Genomic DNA, 22,444 nt, shown 5'->3' with positions numbered 1-22,444 from the left:
TCTGTTATGGTTTGTATGTGCATGTGCCACACAGTCTCGGGTGTTTGAACACTTGGTGCCCAGCTGATGGCACTGTTCTGGAAGGTTGCAGAACCTTTGAGACATAGGGCGTAGCTAGCTCATGTGGGAGTGGACCTGCTTCTGGCTGAAGCTCTCTGCTTCCTACTTGCTGAGGTGGGAACAAACTCTCCCTTCTGCCAAAGACAGAGCTGTCTGCTATTGTGACTTCCCTTCCAGGAGGGGCTGTATCCTTTGAAGCAGGAGCCAAATCAAGTCTCTCTCTCTCTCTCTCTCTCTCTCTCTCTCTCTCTCTCTCTCTCTCTCTCTCCCTCTCTCTCCCTTATATTTATTCTGCTTTGGCAATGAGATAAGTAACTAGCATGTCACCTTCGATGACTCCCGAGAAACATGTTCCAAGGCTGGTGAGGCTGTGACTATGCTCACCACGCTCAGGCTGCTGGTGAGGAAATAGTCACCTATCTCCAGGGTTCCTTGTGGTGTCAGATTTGGGGCCACCAGATAAGAAACCGGGGTGGGGGATAAGCTCCTCATTTTTTGATACACATAAGACTTATATACACTCGTTGTTTCTGCCCATCCATGAGCAGAGTTATTGATTCTGTGGGAAATAGAACACAATTATTTTTTAAAATAGATGGCATATTTGTCTATCTTCTGCAGCAGCTCATACTCCAATAGATAAAGTGTCAGGAGAAAAATCAAAGAAAATGGAGGTGTCCATGACTCAGATAGATTTATATATATATATTGGCAATACACAAGCAACTAGCAGAAAGGCTAAAAGGAACAGTTGCTGAGGAGCAAGGCAAAGATCTAAAAGGATGGCCTCGCTGCAAGAAACTAGTGATTTAGACAAGAGGAATGGCCAGAGTGTCCCCACAGCCATTTCTCTGTTTGCCTGCGAGCACTTCAAGGTTTCTCTTGAGGTAACACCGTGGTAAACTACCTAGGCCCTATGTAAACAGGACGACTCTACCTGTTCAGCCCCAAGGCTGGGCCAGGGGCCAGTCTGTCTCATCATTTGGGGACTCTTCTCAGAGTGGTTGGTCTGTTTTTATTTTGCCACTGACCTAAAAGCAAGGGAGCCATCTAGCTATGAACTAAATCTACAATCCAGAATAAACCTGTCTTCCTTCAGGCTGCTTGAAAACCGCAACCAAAGGCCTGAGTGCCACACAGTGTTTGTGATGCACACAGCTGTGGACTTGGGGCTTCATCTCTAACTGGTACCCTCGACACACCTAGATCTCTCTCACCTGTGTGTATCCTCAGGTGGACCTTAAGGTGATGGGAAGTCCGGAAAGTCTTCCCACAGTACGGGCAGTCCTTCAAGGCGGAGCCCAGGTTCCTGTCTCGAAGCAGTGCCTGCTGCTGGACGCCCCCGGCAGCTCTCCCGGCCTCCTCGCCGATGTCTGCAGCGGATGAGAAATATTCTCGCATCACTTCAGCACATGTCAGAAGTTGTTCACACCAAAACTGCTAACACCACACAAAGTTAAACATGTCAATACTACACCTGTCTATTTCATTCTTTGAATCTGACAGAATGCTGACAATTCATGTATTTTCTTGTTATTCTCTTAAATTATTTCATCTTTCCTATCATCATTTTAAGCAGCATATGGTACCTTTATATTGAACTGAATTAAACAAGAGAAGAAACAGCTGTGTCAGCAGCTGGTTTGATTCCTTCTTTTTGCTTAGTTCCTATTAAATATTTTTTTTCTAAAAGTTTAAAAATGTGGGCACTGGTGGAATTTGATTAATTTGTAATATAGGCTAGCTGGAAAGTTCACTCTAGGATCAAAAATCACATTTGCAGTTTAGCCCAGTCACAAAGGGGGCCGGGAAATGTCTCAGCTGACTCCCCGAGACAGGCAGACACCCAGCTATTTTGGGACAGGAAAGAAAATTATCCCAAACCGATGGCTGCTTCCTTGTACAGTTGTACCCGTCCCTGACTGGTGGAACTGCATGAAAGGAAGAAGAAAAAGGATGGAAATTCAGTTCCACAATTAGCCATGATAAACACACAGTGACACACTCAAAGTCATGTGCGGAAGAGCTCAGCTTCCCAACTCCCATAAACTCCGAGCACTGCATTTAAATCTCCATGCCGAGACTTGAGAAGTCCCTCCGTAAAGTATCAATACAAATTTTCCATCTTGCTGTTATTTGTTATGTAGCCCAAACCATTAGAAAGTGGTATGTAAATAAAATTTACATACGGCTGCCTTTTGCACAGAAATGATAGGACATAATAGTAAATAAAACTGGAAACATGTAGTGTTTCGGGGTGTGTTCTTGCAATACTCGGGGCCTACATCTACAGAGTGGGGCAGGCCTTGAGCCTCTGTCTGTGCCTTTGAGGAAGGGAGGCAAGAGAACCCTCTCTACATTCACTTCCCCCCCAAATCTCTGGCACCTCACCCAGCAGAGGCCTCCCTAGCCTCCCACCCCGAGCCCCTGAGGCTGGAAGGGTCTCGGCCATGGCTTCCAGCCTGCCCTCCAGGCCTTGTGGTAAATCCCACTAAGAGAACAAGGGAACCTTCTGAGATAATGAGCAGATCTGTGAGTTCTGCTGAGCTGAGAATAAATAAGATTTGTACCTTCCAAGCGATGGAAAATGCAAATTGCTTTTATTCTGCAACATCCATTGCTGGTGTTCTCTGCTAATGGCCGAAAGGGACAGACTTATAGACCATGAACAAGATGAAGGCAAACACACTTAATTCTTATTTGGATGTTGGCTCCCAGCAACTGTGCAAGCGCCCTGGCTCGGAACATCCCGCATTTGGACCATATGTGAGCAGATCACCACCCCAGAAAAGTACATTGAAGGCCTCCTTCCAATCTGATTCCCCCCACCCCACCCCAACTCTCCCTGTCACTGTTGGAAGACCCATAGGGAGTGTACAATTACTCAGAGGGTTTTTAACTCCTGAGTTTTACAAATGGGAGGATTAGGTTTATATCCAGATCCAAAACTCTTACCCAAAGCCTGTCACCTCACACTGAGCACCAGATTTGTAGAAACTCCAACAAACATGAGAAGCACCCGGAGATGACTGATGGGTAAGGATGGAAGCTCAGAAAGTGTGGCAAAGCTGGGTCACACAGCCCCCCACACTGTCTCCCTGGGGGGTCATTCATCAACTGAAGGCTGAGTCTCCCCAGGGTTTCCCTTTTGCTTTGGTGGGGAAGGAGCCATGTGTGCTAGGTAACCACACCTCTAGCTCTTAATTTCGTTTTTGTTTTTGTTTTAAGATTTGTTTTTATTTCCAATGATATGTATGTGTGTGCCTGTCTAGGGGCCTCTACACATGACAATCAGAAGAGGTAAATGATGCCCTGGATCTGGAGTTATGGGTGGCTGTGGGCCGCCTGCCGTGGGTGCTGGGAACCAAACTCAGGTCCTCTGCAAGAGCAGTATGTGCTTTTAACTGCTCAGCCATCTCTCCACACCTAGGTTTTATTTCCTTCCTTCTTTTCTCCCTCTTCCCTCCCTCCCTCCCTCCCTCCCTCCCTCCCTCCCTCCCTCCCTCCCTCCCTCTGTCCCTCTCCCTTTCTTCTTTTGAGACAGACTCTCACAGTGTAGCTCAGTCTAGCCCTGAACTCACAATCCTCTTGCCTAGGAAGACAGGAAGACAGGCCTGCAACACTGCATACAGTCCACCTGAATTTAAACAGCTCAAGTGCCTTCTCTCTGTGCTCCTCCTGGCACCCCCACCTTCCCCATCTGCCCATCACAAGCTCCAGCCTTACTTTTCCTAGGATCTTCGGGTCTGTTTAAGAAACTATGAGTAGATTAAAACTCTGCCGAGTGCCACCTGGAGACAAGTCAAGACACCCCAAGTGCCCTGATTTAGGTCTTGGAGGTCAGCAGCCACCTTTTTAAATTATAGGCAGGACGAGCTCCAGGCTGGAGTCAGACAGGTGCAGACCTCTAAAGAAAATTCCTTCAAGCTCTCTTTCCCACGATCTACCCCAGCAGCCTCTTCCAGCAAGGCACCAGTGTGCAAGATCAACATGGAACAGAAGGTGCGCTCAGGGTGAGGAAGAGCCTGTTTCTGAAGGAGCTTTTGGTGAGGACTCGCTCAGATTATTCTAGATAAATACGGGGAGAGGCGACACCCCAGTCTGGAAGGCTTTACAGAAGTTGTGATGACCTAGGCCTGGCTATATGTCACTCTGAGTGATGGCCCGTATCTGTTTCCCTTTTATCTTTCTATCGTGGATATGTGTGGTCCAATAAAAGGAATAAATTTGTAAGATAAACAGCTTTCTTCGCAGATTTAAGAGTTTAATTTTCACTTTACACAGAAAGAGTTTTCTCCGGGAGGGCCAGCAGGCCTATGGCGTTTACTCTTAAACTAATCCTTCTGGAAAAACAAACTCTGGGCCACAATGGAGAGGAATGGTGGGTGGTCCCAGGAAGTGTCCACAGAGGCGGGAAGCCAAGCGCAAGGAAGTCTGGGAACAGTTCTGCAGTCTCTGCCCAGTGCACACACATGGGGCTCTGTGGATGAATCCTGTCCAAACCTGTCCTGGGATGGGTGGTAGTTAGCATGTACACACTGAGCTGCTTCAACCACAAGTTTTGGAACACATGTGGCTTCTGATGCCCACTCTGCACAGAGTAGAGAAGTGCTCACAGTGTCCCTCTGCCACACTGCTGGGCCACATCCAGCCCACTGGTCCTGCCACACCCCACCGTCATTGCATGAAGGGCAGCCAAGGTGTAGTAAAGACCCTGAAAGCTGCTACTCCAAGGGCGTGATAAAATTGTCTCCGAGATCATTTGTCAACTGGTTAGTGAGTTATCAAATGGTTCAAAGAGATTTTAAAAATTACCTATGTGTGTTTATTTCGGAGTGTGTGTGTGTGTGTGTGTGTGCCCCACAAGGTGCCTGTGACAGAGCCCAACGTGAATGAATTAGTCTCTCCCTTCCACCTTGTGGGCCCCGAGTATCAAAATCAGGCTGTCAGGAGCCTTGACACACTAAGCCATCTCAGTGTTCTTCGACCTTTATTTCCTTCTCCTTCAACTTGCAGGTTGTCTTTTCCCTGCTATCAAACACTTTCTCCAAGTGGTCAAGAAGACAGGTTGGAATTTGCCATCTGGCCCTCTGTGATCCTCTAGCAAGGACAGATAGCCCTACTTGCCCCCTGACATAACAGCACACCCCTGACCACGGTGCATTCTGATGACATGGGACCTGGGCCTGTGAACTCTGTATCATTTCTCAATGCTTCTGAATAACACAGGACCATCTTTTCCGAAGCAATGCCTTAGACAGATGCTGCCAATAACATTCCTGAGAGGCACGGGCCATGCTTGCCACCGCCTCAGAATTTCAGACACAGGTATGTAAGGCCTCTGCTATAAGTTGCTTACTGGTTAACGTAAGGAGAGAGGTCGTGTCATTTCAAGTTGTGTTTCAGTCATGTGTTATTTGGGGAAAGCCATCAAATAACAGGCCTTCCTAATTTCATCTTCTCAGGGTCAGAAACCATGTCTCCTGCTTTCCGTTTGCTTGTTCTAAACCTAGGATGGTTGGGTGAGGTCATGCAATCCTTGTCAAGGGAACCGTACCTGCGGTACTGAAGATCCAAGGCTAATACTCAGGAAGTCTGGTCCTCTGACTTCAAATATAACACTTTTCTGTCGGAAATCAGCCCTGAGGATCGCTATCTGGTTGTACAAGACACATGATCACTTTTTTATTCACAGGCACCTTGTGCATGATACTCTAAACCTCAGTCACAAATAGTATGTTTGGAATTTAGGTTTTTTGCTTATAAAATGATTTTATATGGTAAGGGTGAATTTTCCCACAGGTCTTCCTACATTTCCCCTGATAGCTCCTAGGAAATGAGTTGGGGGTTGGGTCTTTTCGTTCTGTATGGCTGGCTGTCCCTAGGCAAGTCCCTCGCCCCTCTCTGGACTTGGCTCCTTCCTCTCGGGGTAGAGGGAGTAAAGATGGCTGGACCACCCAGGTCTTTCAACTCTGACTCCCTGTGGTGCTGTGATGCTGGAGGAGCTGAAGCCCATCCCTAGCTGTCTCTGCCCACTGCCTCAAATCACCCACCCTGGACTCACCCTAGAACAAAATAAGATGCAAGGGGGTACATCTTGAAGACACTGGAGGACCAAAGTGTGTACTGTACTTCATGGACTACATTTCCCAACGTCCCTTGTGCTAAGTTGACACCCAGTGACTGGTTCCAGTCAATGAAGGAAGAAGAAACATGAGCACAGGACTGTGCCAAGCACCCTAACTCCTTCCCAGCCTCAGCACTGTGCTATGCAAGTTGAAATGGTAGAATCACAATGCAGGACACCTGGCTGGCCTGGTAGGGATGGGAGATAAACTTTGGTGACATTAAAACACAGAGATGGTCAGGAATTGACTATGGCTACCCCTTGGAAGAAGGGGAGGAAAGAGTGTGAGGGTGAGAGGACTGGGAAGCACAATGTGAGATTAGGTCTTCTAGATATGACAGGGAAGCCACTCCTATGAGAAATCAACAGTGTGTCTGCCTAAAAAAGAGCTAAATGAGGATACTGCTTCTTGGAATTCCAACATGGATGGGGGAAATTTCATGAGGTTCTAATTCCAGGCAATTAAGGACTGCAGAGAGAGGGAGAATCAGTCTTTCCCAGGCATGAGCCCCCTGAATGGTTATCCAATACCAAGTGTTCAGTCCTAAAGTCGTACACAGATAATCAACATTAAACAGGCTCAGGAGGTTGCATTTACACACACACACACACACACACACACACACACACACACACACACACACAGCAATAATAGTTAAAAAAGAGAGAGAAAAAAATTTCAGAGGGAGCAGAGTGGGGGTGGGTGGGGCATGGGAACCAGTTGGAGGGAAAAGAGAAAGGGTTAGGAAAATGGTGTAACTATATTTTATTTTTGGTTGTAAGCCTAGCCTTTAATGGCTGAGCTATCCCTCCAGCCCATAACTATATTTTAATTAAGTATAAAAAACTCAACTAATACCCCCCCAAAAAATTGGTCAAAGTCTTCTAGGTTTATACCAACTTTTTCTTTGTTTGTTTTTGTTTTTCAAGACAAGGTTTTCCTGTGTAGCTTTATAGACCAGGATGGCCTTGAACTCACAGAGATCTGCCTGCCTCTGCCTCTGCTTCCCGAGTGCTGTGATTAAAGGCATGCACCACCAATGCCTGGCGTATACCAACTTTGGAAGTAGTCCTATCCATCAAAGAATGGGGGAGAGGCTGTTGGTGTGTGCTTGTATCAGCAGTAAATACCCGACAGCCTGACCCTTTACACAGCTCAGAATACATTTCAGAAAGATTGCTTAAAAACACACAGTGATGATGATGATGGCAATGAAGTCTTCACAGCGAATATCGTTTCCCCAGCAAGCTTGTGTGGGAGCAGGACTTCCTGGGCACCTGAGCACATACTACGTTATTTCACAACATGGCGTGGTACCGTAAATACGACAGACCGTCTTGTGCAACAGTAGCTACATTCCCAGAGATGAACTGCCTGATAACTCTGAGAGTCTAAACATGCAAAGAGATCTCAAAGACACAACACAACTCTCATTATTGATGAAGGGGAAAGAAACTATGTAGAGACCAAGAGGTGTGGGCAGTCAACTCAGCAGGTCCCTGAGGCATCGCATACTCCTAACGCCTTTGCCTCCAATATACCAAGGCTTTCAGATCGTTTCTAGGGCAAAGAGTAACACCTTGGAGAAAAGCCCAAGGGAATGCAGAGTTCCTCTCTTTATGCTGAAAGCTTTAGAGTCAACAGGCTCCAATAAAGCAATGATCATGTGGGCTGGAGAGATGCTCTCACAGAGGACCTGAGTTCAGTTCCCGGCACCCATAGCAATGCCCACTTGTAACTCCAGCTCTCAGGGATCTAGCACCCTCTTCAGGCCTCCACAGCAACACACACACACACACACACACACACACACACACACACACGCACGCACAGTATACATTCACACAACATACATATGAATAGAATAAAATGTAAAATAAATAAATATTAAGCAACGATCATGGTAGTAAAGATTCTGAGGACATAAAGCGAGCCTTCTATTCCTGAAAAAGCAAGTAAAAATTAACATATGCGTACAAGTGGTAACTTGATAAGTGAGCTCCCAAAAGAACGCTTGTGATGGCTCAGAATTAACTGTCTCCATTGTTGTATTAAAGCTTGCTGATGCCCACATGTAGTTACTGTCAATAGCTAAACATTAACATAGATGGGCAAAAACAAGTTTTTAAATTAAAATGTTGGTTTGGTTTTTGTTTAGTTTTTTTTTTGTTGTTGTTGCTGTTGTTTGGTTTTTGCCAATAGTTTTTTCCTGCTGGGTTACTGGATATGGGGAACCAGGTGGGCCCCAGAGCCCATGAGATAAGGAGGTAGGATTCTCTCCATGGCTCTACGGCTCACCTGCAACCTAAACTCAAAACAGAGCAGATCATAGCTCAATTTGATGCTGGCTGGCAAAGTAGGGTTTCTGGAGTTGGGGCAACGGGTCGTTAGAAAACTAAACCTTTTTTTTTTGGTAAGAAACAAAATATCAGATACTAGGATTTCAAATCACTTCCCTGGTGCAGCATTCTGATGAATTCAGTGAAAATGAACGAGCAACACATGGATTAAATTTCCCTTAAGATACACTGGAGCTTTACACCAAGCGCTGTGGGCCAGGCCTGTTTCTGGTTTTACCTAGCCCACAGTCCTTTCTTAATGGTCAGAGAGGGAGTCTGAGGGACTTGCCTGCCACCTGCTGTGCCTGGGCCACCCGTGGGGTGTCTTCCTTTCTTATGGCAGATGCTGCTATTAATAATATCCCTGTAATCCGTGGGCTGCCGGCTCCTGCTGGGGTTCTGAAGGCTTCCCACAGGCTGTGGGCAGTGTATTAGTTACTTTGATGTCTGTGACCAAAGTACTCAACAGAAGCAACTGAAGGGAAAAAAGTTGCTTGCCTCTTGGCTCCTGGTTTCTGAGAGTCTCAGTACATCATGGCAGGGACATGAGACAGTTCTTACTGGTGGGAATGTGTTGTGGAGGCTCCTCGTATTACCATGGGCCAGAACTGAAGAGGAGACTACTTTCCTGCTGACTTACTTCCCGTAGCCAGGCTCCACCTCCCAAAATAATGTCACCAGATTGTGAACACGGATCTAAGGTATGAGTTTATGGGACATCCCAGATTCAAACTGTAATTATGGGCGCTCTCAGTCTCTAGATGGGGAACTGTGATTGGGGCTGCAGCAGGCAGGGTCAAGGGGCAGTTTACCTGAGACAATGTATTCGTTAGGCGTGAGGTGTCCTCTGGGGCTCTACGCGCTCACTGTGGTGGTTTGAATGTGATGGCCCCCTCATAATCTCATAAGGAGTGGCACTGTTAGGAGATGTGGCTTTGTTAGAGGAGTTACGGCTTTGTTGGAGGAAGTGCGTCACTCTGGGGGCGGGCTTTGAGGTTTCCTATGCTCAGGATACCACCAAGTCTCCCAGTCGACTTCCTGTTGCCTACAAGATGTAGGACACTCAGCTATTCATTCAGCACCACTTCTGACTGCATGCCACTATGCTCCCCATCGCGATAACAATGGCTGAACTTCTGAAACTGTTAAGTGAGCCCCCTGGATGAAATGTTTCCCTTCTAAGAGTTGCCATGGTCATGTTACCCTTTCACAGCAACAGAAAACCCAAACTAAGACAGAAGAGGACTGGAGCACTGTTCCAATAGGCTTGACTGTGTTTCTGTTTGGAGGAATTTGGACTTTGGGACTTTGGGTCAGGAAAGCAGCGGAATGATTTAAGCACTGCTTAATGGGCCACACTAGTAGCTGCCATCTCCCAGGAAAGCCTCTGCTTCCTCTTGGCAAGGAGGCAGCTACGGCAGCTTGCCACTCTTTCTCCTCACCTCCAATCCTACCAGATCATCTCCAAACCTCTGCCCCCCAAGTCCTGCCGCTCCAGCTGGAGCTTCACCCACCCTTCCCCACCTTCCTCTTGTCCGTCCCTCCTGCTACCTGCTCTTCCTGGAGCCCCCTCCCCAGAATCCCACGTCACCTCTGAGGGAAGCTGCCTCCTCACACCCATGTCACGTCTATGGAAAGTCACCTCTGATCAGGTTGTGGGAGAAGTCTCTGTCTTCCCCACTCTTTGGTCTGGCCCTTCAGAGCCCAGTTCACTTCTGAAGTAGATGACAAGTGACCTGGATATCAAAGTGTTTACTGCCCTCCAACAGGGTGGGGACAGAGGCAAACTGCCATCACTCAACGTTATACCCTTGGCGCATGGTGGAGACTCAGCTTATAGCGAGTGTCAATAAACACTCTCAGGAATCAATTGGTGTTAGCACTTGCCTGTAGTCCCAGCTATGCAGAAGCTGAGGGTGGGGGGACAATCACGAGGTCAAAGCCAGCATGGGCAGGATGGAAAGAGCCTGCCTCAAACTAAAAAATAAAGAGAGCTAGGGACGTAGTTCCATGGTGGAACCCTGATCTAGGCAGTCCAGGAGGTAAGAAAATTGGAATTCCAATACTAAGACTAGCGCTCACAAGAGAGAAGCCGCTTTGAGAAGCCTGGCAGGAAATGGCTTGAGACATTACAAAACACAGAGATTCTTAGCACCACCTATGATCTGATCGCTATTATAATTGTTTGAAAATTTCACGATACTTTCCTTTTTATAATTTGAGAACTCCTATCTCAGAAGAAGGAGGAGGAGGAGGTACAGGAGGAAAAGATGGAAAGAAGATAGAAAGAAAGAAACAATGAGAGGGAAGGAAGGAAGGAAGGAAGGAAGGAAGGAGGGAGGGAGGAAGGAAGGAAGGAAGGAAGGAAGGAAGGAAGGAAGGAAGGAAGGAAGGAAGGAAGGAAGGAAGGACTATAGAAAGCTCTGCTTGCAGCACACCGTAAATTCCCCCAAGATTTCTATATAATTTATTTTCCTAAGAGGGGAAAAAAAACCACGGCTTTTAAGATCCTCTTAAGATAATTTACGGCCTCTTCTCCTTGGGTGGGGTGGAGAGCTGGTTGGAGCCCTCACTGGAGGAATTCTTTCCCTAGGCAGCTGTGGCAGAGATGGACCTATCTTTTTTTAAAAAAAAAAAAAAAAACAAAAAAACATTTGGTCAGTCGCCATAACCTGTGGAGCTGAGTCTCCTCCTGGGGATTGCACCTACTGAAAGGAGGAAGGCTGACTGGAGACGATGCCTCCCCTGGAGACAAGTCATGCCATATTCTTTCTTAAACAAAGAAGACATCGTAAGCACCTTGCAATATCTTTCATTTAATAGTTGGCAGAAGGCGAGTCCCTGGTGAATGCTGGCCTGTGTCTTTCTCTTTAACCAGCTGAGTGATCCAAGCTTTTAATATAGCCGTTCCAATTATTGTAAAAGTCATCTGGTACCTTATAACCACAAATATTGACAGTTTATTGCACAACACATTCCTGACATTTGAAGGTCACACCATACATAATACATAGTCTTTTATAAAAGTGTCTGGAACAAAGAGATACATGATAAGCAATTACCTCTCCCAGCTTGTATGTATGTACAGTTCGGGGCTGACTCGAGGTTGCACGAGAGGCACACGCACCATTTTAAATAATCTATTAAGGCAGCACAGAGGCAGTCATGATGGATAATTATGAAATGGCTCGTGTACATGCCTTGGTCGGATTGGCTGCCAGGGCATAGAGTCTGGGCAGTTCTCCTCTGCTGTGCTCAGGTCACAATGCCACTTTGGGGCACAGAGCCCTGCCCCAATTCACAATCGGATTTTCCTCCAAGGCCGTGAAGCATAAAAGGCTCGCAGTATATTCTTGTTTTTCATACTGTCTTACATGTAGTTGAAAGGAATTTAAAAACAACAACAACGAAACCCACCAGGCCCGGGCCCCACACTGCCAGGGGTGATGACCAGAGTTCTGCCTATGCAAACAATGTGACCCCTTGGCCAGGACTATCAGCACAGAGACGGTGGCACCCGGATTCTGACTTCATGGCTGTACAGGGTGAACATCAGGATGAGAAGACAGTTTCCAAAAATCTGGCTCAAGTTGAATGTGGTGGCCCATAACTATAACCCCAGTCCTTGGGAGGTAGAGGTCGAAGGTGACTCACAAGTCGCAGGCATGCATGGGTTAAGTAGCAAGACCCTGCTCCCACCAAACAAAAGCAAACAAGAAAAAAATGTAAACCAACAAACAAAACAACAACCCCCCCCAAATTGGTTTATACTGAGGCTGCCCCAGAATATTCTGGGAACACAGGTAAGGGAGGTGGTGTTTTTGTTGCTCCTTCACTAAGGGTTTCTCTGCTTTGTTCCCACCTGTAACTGCTATAGTCGTTTTGGGTGGACAGGTTCTCAACACAGCGGAACAGAGAATTTTACAATACAAAAGGCCTCGGGTGAAAAACTAAGTGCTATTCAGATCTAGTGGCACATGCCTGCAATCCCAGCCCTCAAGGCAGGCTGAAACAGGGAGACTAAAGCCAGCCTGGACTACTTAGAGAGTTGAAGGCCAGCCTAGCCACACGGCACGTGTCTGTCTCAAAGAGGCCCAAACCAAAAACAACAGAAAAGCCAAGTTCTACTAATTCTTAGCTGTGTGGTCCTGAGCAAATCAGTTAACCTTTCTAAGGTTCCATTTTGGTTGTTGTTTTAAATAATTTATTTTCATTTTATGTGCATTGGTGTTTTGTCTGCATGTATGTCTGTGTGAAGGTGACAGATACCTTGGAACCAGAGTTACAGAGAGTTGTGAGCTGCCAAATGGGTGCTGGGAATTGAACCTGGATCCCCTGGAAGAGCAGCCAGTGCTCTCAACCACTGAGCCATCTCTCCTGCCTCAGGTTCCATGTTCTTATCTCATAATTTATAACCTAATGGCCTGTACAGGATAGGGGAGAGACAGCTCTCATCAGAGCTCGGAAGGCACGCCACACACAGGGGCTCTTAACGTGGGAGGTCCTAGAAGGTTGAGCTACAGGCAGGAAGTTCTGGGGGTGACCTGAGGTCTCTCCCCACTGCCCTGACTCGCGGGAGGGCACACATTCAAACTCTGGAATTGGGATCAGTGCTCATTTTCTGAACAGTCCAGGTTGGAGCAGCTTCTGCACAGCTCTTAAAACCCCGGCAATTCTCCCAAGTTAACAGCGGAAAAACAATTCAGGCTGCAATTGAGCTTTGCATAGATGACAATCTTTAATCACAGATGAAACGGCAGGTCATTAGAATCCACACCGAACTCCCTTCCAGATGAAGCAAGCGGCTGGCATCTAGTATATAGATGTACATGCTTCTGTGTGGTGTGTGTGTGTGTGTGTAGCTGTGCGTCTGTCTGTCTGTCTGTCTATGCCTGCCTCTGTGTGTGTATTTAACATTGTATTACAATAATCAGCAGGTCGTTGAAGCATCAAAAGCCCCTCCAAGAGTAATTTCCTTTAGGCTTCTGTAATCAATGTCCTAAATTTAAGATACAGGACCAAAATGATTTCTGTGAAGATGATGTGTTTATTAGCATTAATGGCAGGAAAAAAGCCTCCTTGGAAGGAGCCCATTTTTGCATCTGAAAAGCATTCCTGTCAGGATGTGTGTGTTTCTTTAAGAAGCTATTCTGTTTTAGAGGGTGGCGGTAAGACAGGGCACCACGTGACCAGGAGGTTGCTATGGTAAATATGCATTTTTTATTGAAGAGTAAACAGTGGCAGAAAACAAGTGTCAATTGGCAGCCCTGAAGTTCCTGCCATCTTTGAGCTCCGTGGACCTCTAGCCCTCTTAATTTGAGAATCTGTATCAGAGAGACATCGTCACTAGATCAAGCTTTAAAATTGTTTTGAATAAATGCCCATCTCTTTAATACTATGCAATGACAAATATTTTGTCTGGCATGTAAAAATTAGAAATGAATAGCAACAACAACAAATCTATTTAGGGTGTCGGCAGAAATCTCTGGCATGTCGAGGCCCTGGGTTCGAGCCTCAGCAAGGTGAAAGAGGTCGGTCCAGTCGTCAGCCTTGCATAGGGCATAGATCTTACCCCAGTTCTGACTCAGGGCCCAGGGCCTGTCTGCCATCTTGGTTCTTGCACACACATGGCAGACACGGCGTGTGTCCTGTGAATGACCCTTGTGGGAAGGCTGAGTTCCAAGGCCACTCAGAAGGCAGAGCGGCTCAGCCAAAATTCTTGCAGCCCTGGCTTTAAAGGCTCCCTCTTCCCTTTAGCAACCAACGGTGGGAGGGTGGCCTTATTTCTGGTAGTTCTTTATTAGGTCTACTTATTAGTGGGGGTGGCATGTGCCAGGGCCCACATGTGGAATCCAGAGGACAGCTCTGTGGAATCAGTCTTTCCTCCCACCTTTAGGTGGGCTCCTGTGATCTAACTCTGGTCACCAGGCTTGTGTGACAATCACTTTTACCCGCTGAGCCATATCGCTGGCCCTGTTTTCTGAGTAATTCTCGACAATCTTGTTTTCTTTTTACACAGGCACGCACCTGGCCTTCCTCAGTTAGAAATCAACTGACATTCCCTCCCTACTCACAATGACTGACAGCTCCAGCCCCACCCAGTGTGAGTTCTTAACTAGTTTCTTGGGCCAGGTACAGAGTTCACACTTCACCCTTCTCTGACGCCAGCTTTACAGCTAGCATGTCAAAGTCTCACCCCCACACAAGTGGCACAGAGTGGATGCCCACCCAGTGCTGACCTATACCTATCCCACACACGAGGGAACAGGGCCATGAATCAATGGGCCCACTACTTCTAGGCCTGGCATCCTGGGAAGCACTGCAGGTAGGAAGGTCAAGACTGCATATGTATCCTTTCTGTGGATATGGTTAAAAGAACCACACACCAGTGAATTAGTAAAGACACATGTCTAGGCCTGTTTGTGGCAATGGCAGGATACACAGTCCCGAGGTACAAGGGGCCACCTGGCCCAGACATACGGATGTGAAGTAGTTTCCTGTCCACCCGAAGGGGCCTGCTCAGCTTTTTGATTCCTTTTGAATCTGTGAGATGAGCTCTCACTCTGCCCAGTACTCCCTGTCTCTGTGACGTGAGCAAACCGTATGGTGAGTGTCCGTTGGCTTGTGTAGGATTGGATGTTTGGGTGCTGGTGCTCATAGCAAAGGATTCTGCTTGCTTTCTGCAACCCCTCAAAGTCAGAGGATCTGCCACCACTGGCTCGGGGCCCCGACCTGGCACTGATGCTTCTGAGCTATTTGTAAAAGCTTCCTAACTTTGCCCAGCCTCCAAGGCTGCCTCTAAGATGGGAATCGAGGCACCTGCTTTGTAGTCCCTTGTGAGAACCAAGTGAGATCATGAGAGGAAAGGCCATCTGGTGGATTCTCAACTCTCAGCCCCCCTTTTACCACCTACAAGGTCTAAAACACAATGAAGACTGAGCCAGATAAACCCACAGGTAACAGAGTCACACGGGGATGCACCAGCTGGTCGAGCCCCCCTCCGTCACCTTTTGTAAAGAACAAGTATGTTTCATGTTGCTGGGTACCGTCCGGCTCCCCATGGTAGGAGACTTAACAGGTCTTCACATATTCCCATGTTCTCTGGCCCAGAACATAGAACTTCCTGAGGCATCTGCCCTGCAAACATTCTCTGAGGTGAACAGGTGAGTGGGCGTGGGAAAAGAAAGGCCTGAGTAGGTAAGGGACCGGGAAGGAGATGACAGCCATCCTAGCTCTCTACGCAATGGCTGGGGCATGGTGAAGCCCCAGCGTATCCCGTGAGCACCGCATCCATGACATGGTGGCCAGGCTCAGGGTACCAGTCATGGTGGATTTTAGTTTTGCGTTCCCAGAACCCACACCTCCAAGGAGGGAAGAGCATGCGTCCTGCCCTGGGAAATCATATCTCCCTGTGGAGAAGCCAGCAGCTTAAACAGAACCAAACTGATGAGGAGCAGCAGGGCTGTGTGTGGATGTGTCGGGGCTTGAGAAATGTAGCTTGGGACTCTTCTCAGGTATACCCGGAGAACCATGGAGATGCTGTCCCTGCTCTCCCACCCCCTCCACCCTGGGCCATCTTAAACTCCCACAGTGACCTCCCATCGCCTGGTGGGACATTTCTCCCTCCTGGACTTCAGTGTGTCCCCACATCTGTCTTCCTTCTTGAAAGACAAACCAGACCCAGCCCCCAACTTTCACCCCACACGGCTCACCCTCCAGATTCGTGAGGACTGTTCCCAGAGCCCTGTGTGGGAAGAGACATTCTCTGACCAGATGAAGTGTGGGTTTGTTCAGTCATCTAGAACTTTCTGCATGACAACCTGAACATCCTTTATGCTTGGGACCAGCAGCATTTCAAATTTCCCATTTCCTTCTCTCTCTCTCTCTCTCTCTCTCTCTCTCTCTCTCTCTCTCTCTCTCTCTCTCTCACACACACACACACACACACACACACACACACACACACACACACAATCAAGGTCTGAAATAGTGTGGCCCAGAGCTCAAGATACTCCCTCACCAGTCTCCTGAATTCTGGGATTACAGGCATGTACCACCACGCCCAGCTAGAATGTTCACATATATCTAACAATGTGGTTTGGAGATAAGACACAAGTCTCAATAGAAATTGATTGGTGTTTTATATCCATCTTCCGGATACCAGGCTAAAAGTAATATAAATATTTTTAAATATACAATTATTTAGTCTCTCTCTCTCTCTCTCTCTCTCTCTCTCTCTCTCTCTCTCTCTGTGTGTGTGTGTGTGTGTATGTGCGTGTAAACATGTATACATGGAAGAGGTCAGAGAACAATTTGGGAAGTGGTTGTCTCCTTCCATTGTGTGGGTCCCAAACCTTAAACTCAGGTGGTCTGCCACAGCCACAAGCATCTTTCCCTGCTCAGCCATCTTGCCAGCTATTGCACGATGTTTTTAATGCACTGCTTTTTTTTTTTTTTTTTCTGCATCCTGTCGCATGCTGGTCAGGTAATTACTCTGTTCAAACTTTCAGCTTCTGGAACACTTTGGGTTTTGGGTGCGAGCTAAGGGATATCTGTTATGATAAAGTTTGAAGGGAACCTTGTGTGGATTCCATGGCAGGTGAGCATGACCGAGGCAGGGGTGGGGGGCGGTAAACACTCCAGGCAGACAGAGCTTAGGTGAGACGTTTTATTAGAAAGGGGAGGGAGGGGGAAAGGAAAGAGAAAAGAGGTAGAGACACAGAGAGAGGACAGAAGAGAAGAAGGGGACAGGAAAAGCCATGTCTGCCCCAGGGGAACCATGTGGAAGAGAGAGGGAAAGAGAGAGTGGGAAAGAGAGAGAGCAGGGAAGAGAAGAGAGCTGGAAAAAAGAGCAGCGTAAGTCTTTCTTTTGAAGGGTCCTTTGCACCTGCGTGCAGACTACACAATCATGGAACCCTGGGCTGACCAGGGTACTGCCTGAGTGCATTCTGCCAGGTGACAGGGGCAGGCCAGCATAATCCTTACAATACCTATGTGGCCGGTAACCTGCTTGACATGTCTCTTCCACTAAAATGTTTGCTCTTTAAAGAGTGGGAAGGATCCATTGCACCCATGGACACATCTCTAAAACTACTGGGCCAGAAAAGATGCCCCCCCAAATACTGACTGAGTGGCCGATGGGTAGGTCCTGGGGAGCACATGGTGATCCTTCTACATCAGTGACATCTAGGGAGGCTGCTTTTTCTCAGGGCTAAAGTCACCTGCATGGACCTGTCCTTCCTAACCCTGTGAGATCCAACCCTAAGTGCAGATGGCCTGGCCTGGCCTTGCAGCAGCTCTCCCTGGCTATGAAGGTGACAGGGGACACAGGATGTCTGATCTCTCCACAGTCCCAGATCCCACTCCTATGCCCTTGGCCTGTCTAGCCACTTCTCCTGGGCTGGAACTCTCCTTCAGAGGGTTAGACTGCCTGAGCCCAGCCCCGAGGAAGTGGGGAGAAAGAGAAGGAAGAGGGCATTGGAAAGAGGAAAAATGGCATGGGGAGTTGTACCTCCCCCAGTGGCCCCTAACAGTAGTGCCCTTCCCGGTCCCTGCCCGTCTCAGCCAGAGTCCAACACCCACGCTTTCGGAAGCCCCACCCCAGAGGCAGGTGGCCTGCTTTGGGCAAGCATAACTTGGGTATTTGATGGGCTGGGCGGGTGCTGGCCCCAGGCAGACACATCAGGCAGTTCGTTCTGCCTTCGTGCCTCTGCTGAGTGTCTGGGCCTGAGGATAAAGTCTGTGCAGACATATGCTCTTGGGGGTGTCCGCATGCAGCACCAGAGTGAGGACGGGAGCTCAGCTCTCCCATCTGTGTGATGCCGATGGAATGTGTCTCTGCTTCACTCGGCCTGGAACCCGAAACCCTTCAGGCTTCTCAGCTTTCCCCACCCTCCGACCCGCCTCCCCCATTCCTGCTTTGCCCCCAGTCAGGCAGCACCCAGTATGTACTCTCCAGTGCCTCTTTGACCCTGGTGAGTTATTGGGGCATCCCTGGTCATTAGCAAGGTCCATGGCCCAGGGAGGCACTGAATAAATATTTACTGGATGGGGAACAATTTGACAAATCTACACACCTTTGCCCAGTTAGATATTGGTGGCTCCTTCTTTAATATGGAAAAAAAAATCAGTTTCTCTGGTCCCTTTGGAAGCCCTTCCAGACTGACATTCAAAGCAGTGCCACACAGGCATAACAGTAGCTCTGTTGGTCCCCACGATGCTAATTCCTGCCCTGTAACCAAGAGAGACAACTAAACGTCGCAAGGTTATACAAAGCTCCTGCCCCTTATCCTCTGACTTCTCCTTAGGGGAAAATTGCACCAGAATACATTTCCTCATCTGTATGGTAAAGCACGGTTATAATCCACCTATCATGATTGCAATTTTGGGAATCAAAACGCAGATCCAAACAGCAGTATGAGCTACATTGTAGCCACATACATTATAATAAATTAAGTCAAAGAAAGACTTCTGCATTAACGGCTGCTCCATTTCTTTAATACCCTATAAGAATATTGAATCTTATCCTCCCAAGAACTCTGCTTTCCCCACCTGCTGCCCAGGCTGCTACATCATTATTGCCCTCTGCCTACAAGAGGAAGTGATGGAGCCTGCTGCCATACAGTTGAAACAGTGACTGGATATGGCTGAGTTCAGAGCCACCCTAGGCCATAGAGAGGCTGCTAGATATTCCTGGTCATGGGCCTGTAGAAGTTTCCAGAAAGAAGGAGGCAGAGTGGGCAGCAGGTTTGTACCCGTTACTTTCTGTGACAAATCCCTGACATAAAGATCTTAAGGGAAGAAGGCTTTTATTTTTGTTCCTGGCTTCAGGAAACACAGTTGATTATGGTAGGGAGCCTTGCTCCACGGGGGGCTGTGGAAGCTTGCAGTGAGCAGCCTGCTCGCACCCTGGCAAATCAGGAAAGCAGCTTGGGCCAGAACCACGAGTGGATAGTCCCTTCAGGGCCTTCTTTCAGCGACTTACACTCCCCGGACCACAGTCCCAAAGTTTCCACAATCTCCATTAACAGCAAAACAGCTGGGGACCAGCACATGAGCCAAAGAGGGCATTGCACATTCAGAACATAACAAGGCTGACTGAGGGTGGGTGAACTCACAGCTCAGTGAACAAGGGCAGAGAGATGGAGGGGACCTGTGGCTTGGCTGTGTACTTGGATGACACAGCCCAAGTCCATTCCCATCCCAGGACTTCTGACTCTATAATATATGAGAGGTAGGGACTCCCATCAAACTGCAGGGTCTCCATGAGCTCAATGTTTATAGCTTTGGAGCATTCCTATCCCATGAGGTCAGGCTCTGCAGCTTCCCCGAGACCTCATCTCCCTAAGCCCAGCCCTAGGGGCCCAAGGAACAGGACCTTGCAGGCTCCTCCTGCTGATCCCTTCCCCACACTACCTGGCCACCCCCAGCCCACGGGCATCTGTCTAAATTTGCCGTCTCAGCTGAGCCGATACCGGACGCCCTCTCCACCTCTAAAACCAGCCATAATAACCTCAGTTGAGCAAACAAGGCAGAAGCCCGCAGACTAATTCTCATAATTATGATGGGTTTATTATTTCAAAGTCAGTGATGATTGTGGGGTCAGGTATTCAGAGGAAGACGGGAAGAAACATCCTTTCAAGTAACAGCAGATCTCCCTTGATTCTGCTAGGGTACCAAATTGCATCCAGAGATGCTGAACCACGCACTCTGAACCTTAGTCAGATTTCAAAGAGGCCTGGGGAGGAAGAACATTGATCAGAGAGGAAGATGCTGCCCTCCGAGAGCCAGGAAGTCCAAGGACCGCATCCCAGGTGAAGTGGATGGCGACGCTTCCTCCCTGCTAAGCTGGTCCCCTGAGGGGACCCCTGGCTCATGACACCTCACCTTCACCTGTCTGCTCCAGGCTGAGATTACCTGACCATGTCCCCTCTACCCTTCTTCCATGTAGTCCCTGTCTCTTGTGGCTGCCACAAAGCCTGACCTGGCCTCCTTGGTGCCCTCAGAACCATTTTCTGAACGTTTCTGCACACTGCTGCAGTGCTCCGGATTGCTCGCTAATTTTTATCACGTGGTTTGATTGCAGCCGACTTACCAAGAGGACCCCGTGGGTCTGCCTGTCTCATAATCACCGACAAAAGCCAAGCGAAAGGCTGGCCCACAGAGTCGCTCAATAAACACATGTTGGCTGACCTTTCCATTGTGAAAGACACCACTGTTATCTCCTCCAGGGCTCTCTTCAGAAAGCCTCTTCAAGGAGCAAGAAAGATCCAACCAAAACACTGACAGCCCTTTAGACCTTCTGCCCCCGGCTTCTTGCCGGGTCTGCGCCCCCGTGTTGGCTTCACCACCCCCTCCTCTAACTCTTGAGCAGATTCATTCAGCTAGCAACGGGAATAAAGTATTCAATATAGTACAACTACATCTACTTCCGAGTTATAGTTCTCTGGAGGAGGGGCTGTCCCGGAGCAATACAGTGACCAGCAGAAGACCATCTGGAATGTTCTAGAGTAGCCTGCAGATTTAGAGCACAGCAGACCTGCTGGTAAAACCAACTTTCCCTCTCTACCACTAGTGTTCTACGGACAAACTGATGAGCCTAGAATACTTCTCAGCTGGGTCCCTTTCTGAGAATTCTTTGTTTGGTCAGCTACAAAAATCTTACTTTGTGGCTCAGGTTGGCCTTGAACTCATGGTTCTTCTGCCTCAGCCCAGTGCTGGGGTGATATGCTTGCCTCACCATGTTTGCCTTTCCCTGTGTGATTTAAATCCATCGTCACAGCATCCCTGCAGAGTAGAAAGTACCACTATCCCATTGCACAGATGAGGAAACTGAGGCCTGCAGGGGCTGAACAGCAAGTCAAAGTGAGGGCAGAGCAAACTGAAGTGAAGATCTCCAGACTCCTGACCCTAGGGCTGAGGTCAACAGTGAAGAACTCAGCCCCGGAGATCATAGTTAGAATTGATGGGCCATGCGCTCCTGTGTGTGAGGAGTGGATGGGAGCCTAGCTTAGAGGAGTGGGCTGGATAGACTCAGGTTGGAGACTCTCTGGAATTCAGCCTTGGTATAGGAGAAAGACCGTGTCCCCACAGAGGGGATGTCCTTCTGCAGATGGGAACCCTGGGCCTCTGGGTGTACTGGCCACTCTTCTCTTCTGCCGCTTGTGTTTGCTCCCACACAGTCAATGCCATTTCTCACCCTACTGAGAGCCTTTCATGACAAGGAAGCAAATCAGAGTGTGTGTGCGTGCATGCGTGTGTGCGTGTGTGTGTGTGTGTGTGTGTGTGTGTATGGGTGTGTGCGTGTGTGCGTGCGTGCGTGCGTGCGTGTGTGTGTGTGTGTGTGTGAGGCCCAGAATTCCACCCTGGCCACATCTAGAGATTAAGGGAAGGCTGATGGTAAAAACATGAGGTTTTATTCACTTACTTATTTATTTTTAAGAGCAAGAAATGAATTGGATCACCTCTCCCCAACCATTCACTCATGCTCACTTGTGATGACAAACTCAAAGGCTAGTCGGAGGGGCGTGTCTGAGGCCTGGCACTTCTCCTTGGGGAATTGCTTGGAAAACACATGCCATTTGGTGCAATCTGCTCGGCTTCAAAGGCGAAGCGAATCCTTTCAGGGGTCAAGGACCACTGTGAGGCAGGTAAAAACAATGCTTCACTCACCCAGCCCTGCTGGGCCAGCACGCTGGCTGCTCTGCCACGTGGGAGGCCAATGGGCTCTTGAGTGTGGTACCAGATCCCTCATAAGCTCACCCCCAAGCTGTCCCGTAGCAGCTGGTGGACAAGGATGCTAACAAAGTACTCAGCCACGAGTTAGTGGGTCCTTCCACTCCCTCTTACTCCCCCAACGTGCCTCTGGGAAGGCAAAAATACACTTGACCAACAGAGCCAACACAAGAACACCAGGCC

At 48.3% G+C, this 22,444-nt stretch overlaps 1 protein-coding gene across 1 annotated transcript in view; it reads right to left on the bottom strand.

Moving 5' to 3' along the window:
• LOC113837174 (zinc finger protein 536) overlaps positions 1 to 22,444 on the bottom strand; it is a 251,204-nt gene that overhangs the window by 171,043 nt on the left and 57,717 nt on the right. Inside the window, exon 2 of the mRNA XM_035449240.1 lies at positions 1,278 to 1,433. Within this exon, the coding sequence (XP_035305131.1) occupies positions 1,278 to 1,433 (156 nt within the window). The remainder of the gene's footprint in view (positions 1 to 1,277; positions 1,434 to 22,444) is intronic.

The sequence above is a fragment of the Cricetulus griseus genome, chromosome 9 (genome assembly GCF_003668045.3).
Source record: "Cricetulus griseus strain 17A/GY chromosome 9, alternate assembly CriGri-PICRH-1.0, whole genome shotgun sequence".
NCBI classification, from domain to species: domain Eukaryota; kingdom Metazoa; phylum Chordata; class Mammalia; order Rodentia; family Cricetidae; genus Cricetulus; species Cricetulus griseus.
The sequence above is the reverse complement of the archived record's forward strand: the minus strand, read 5'-3'. Positions and strand labels throughout refer to the sequence as shown.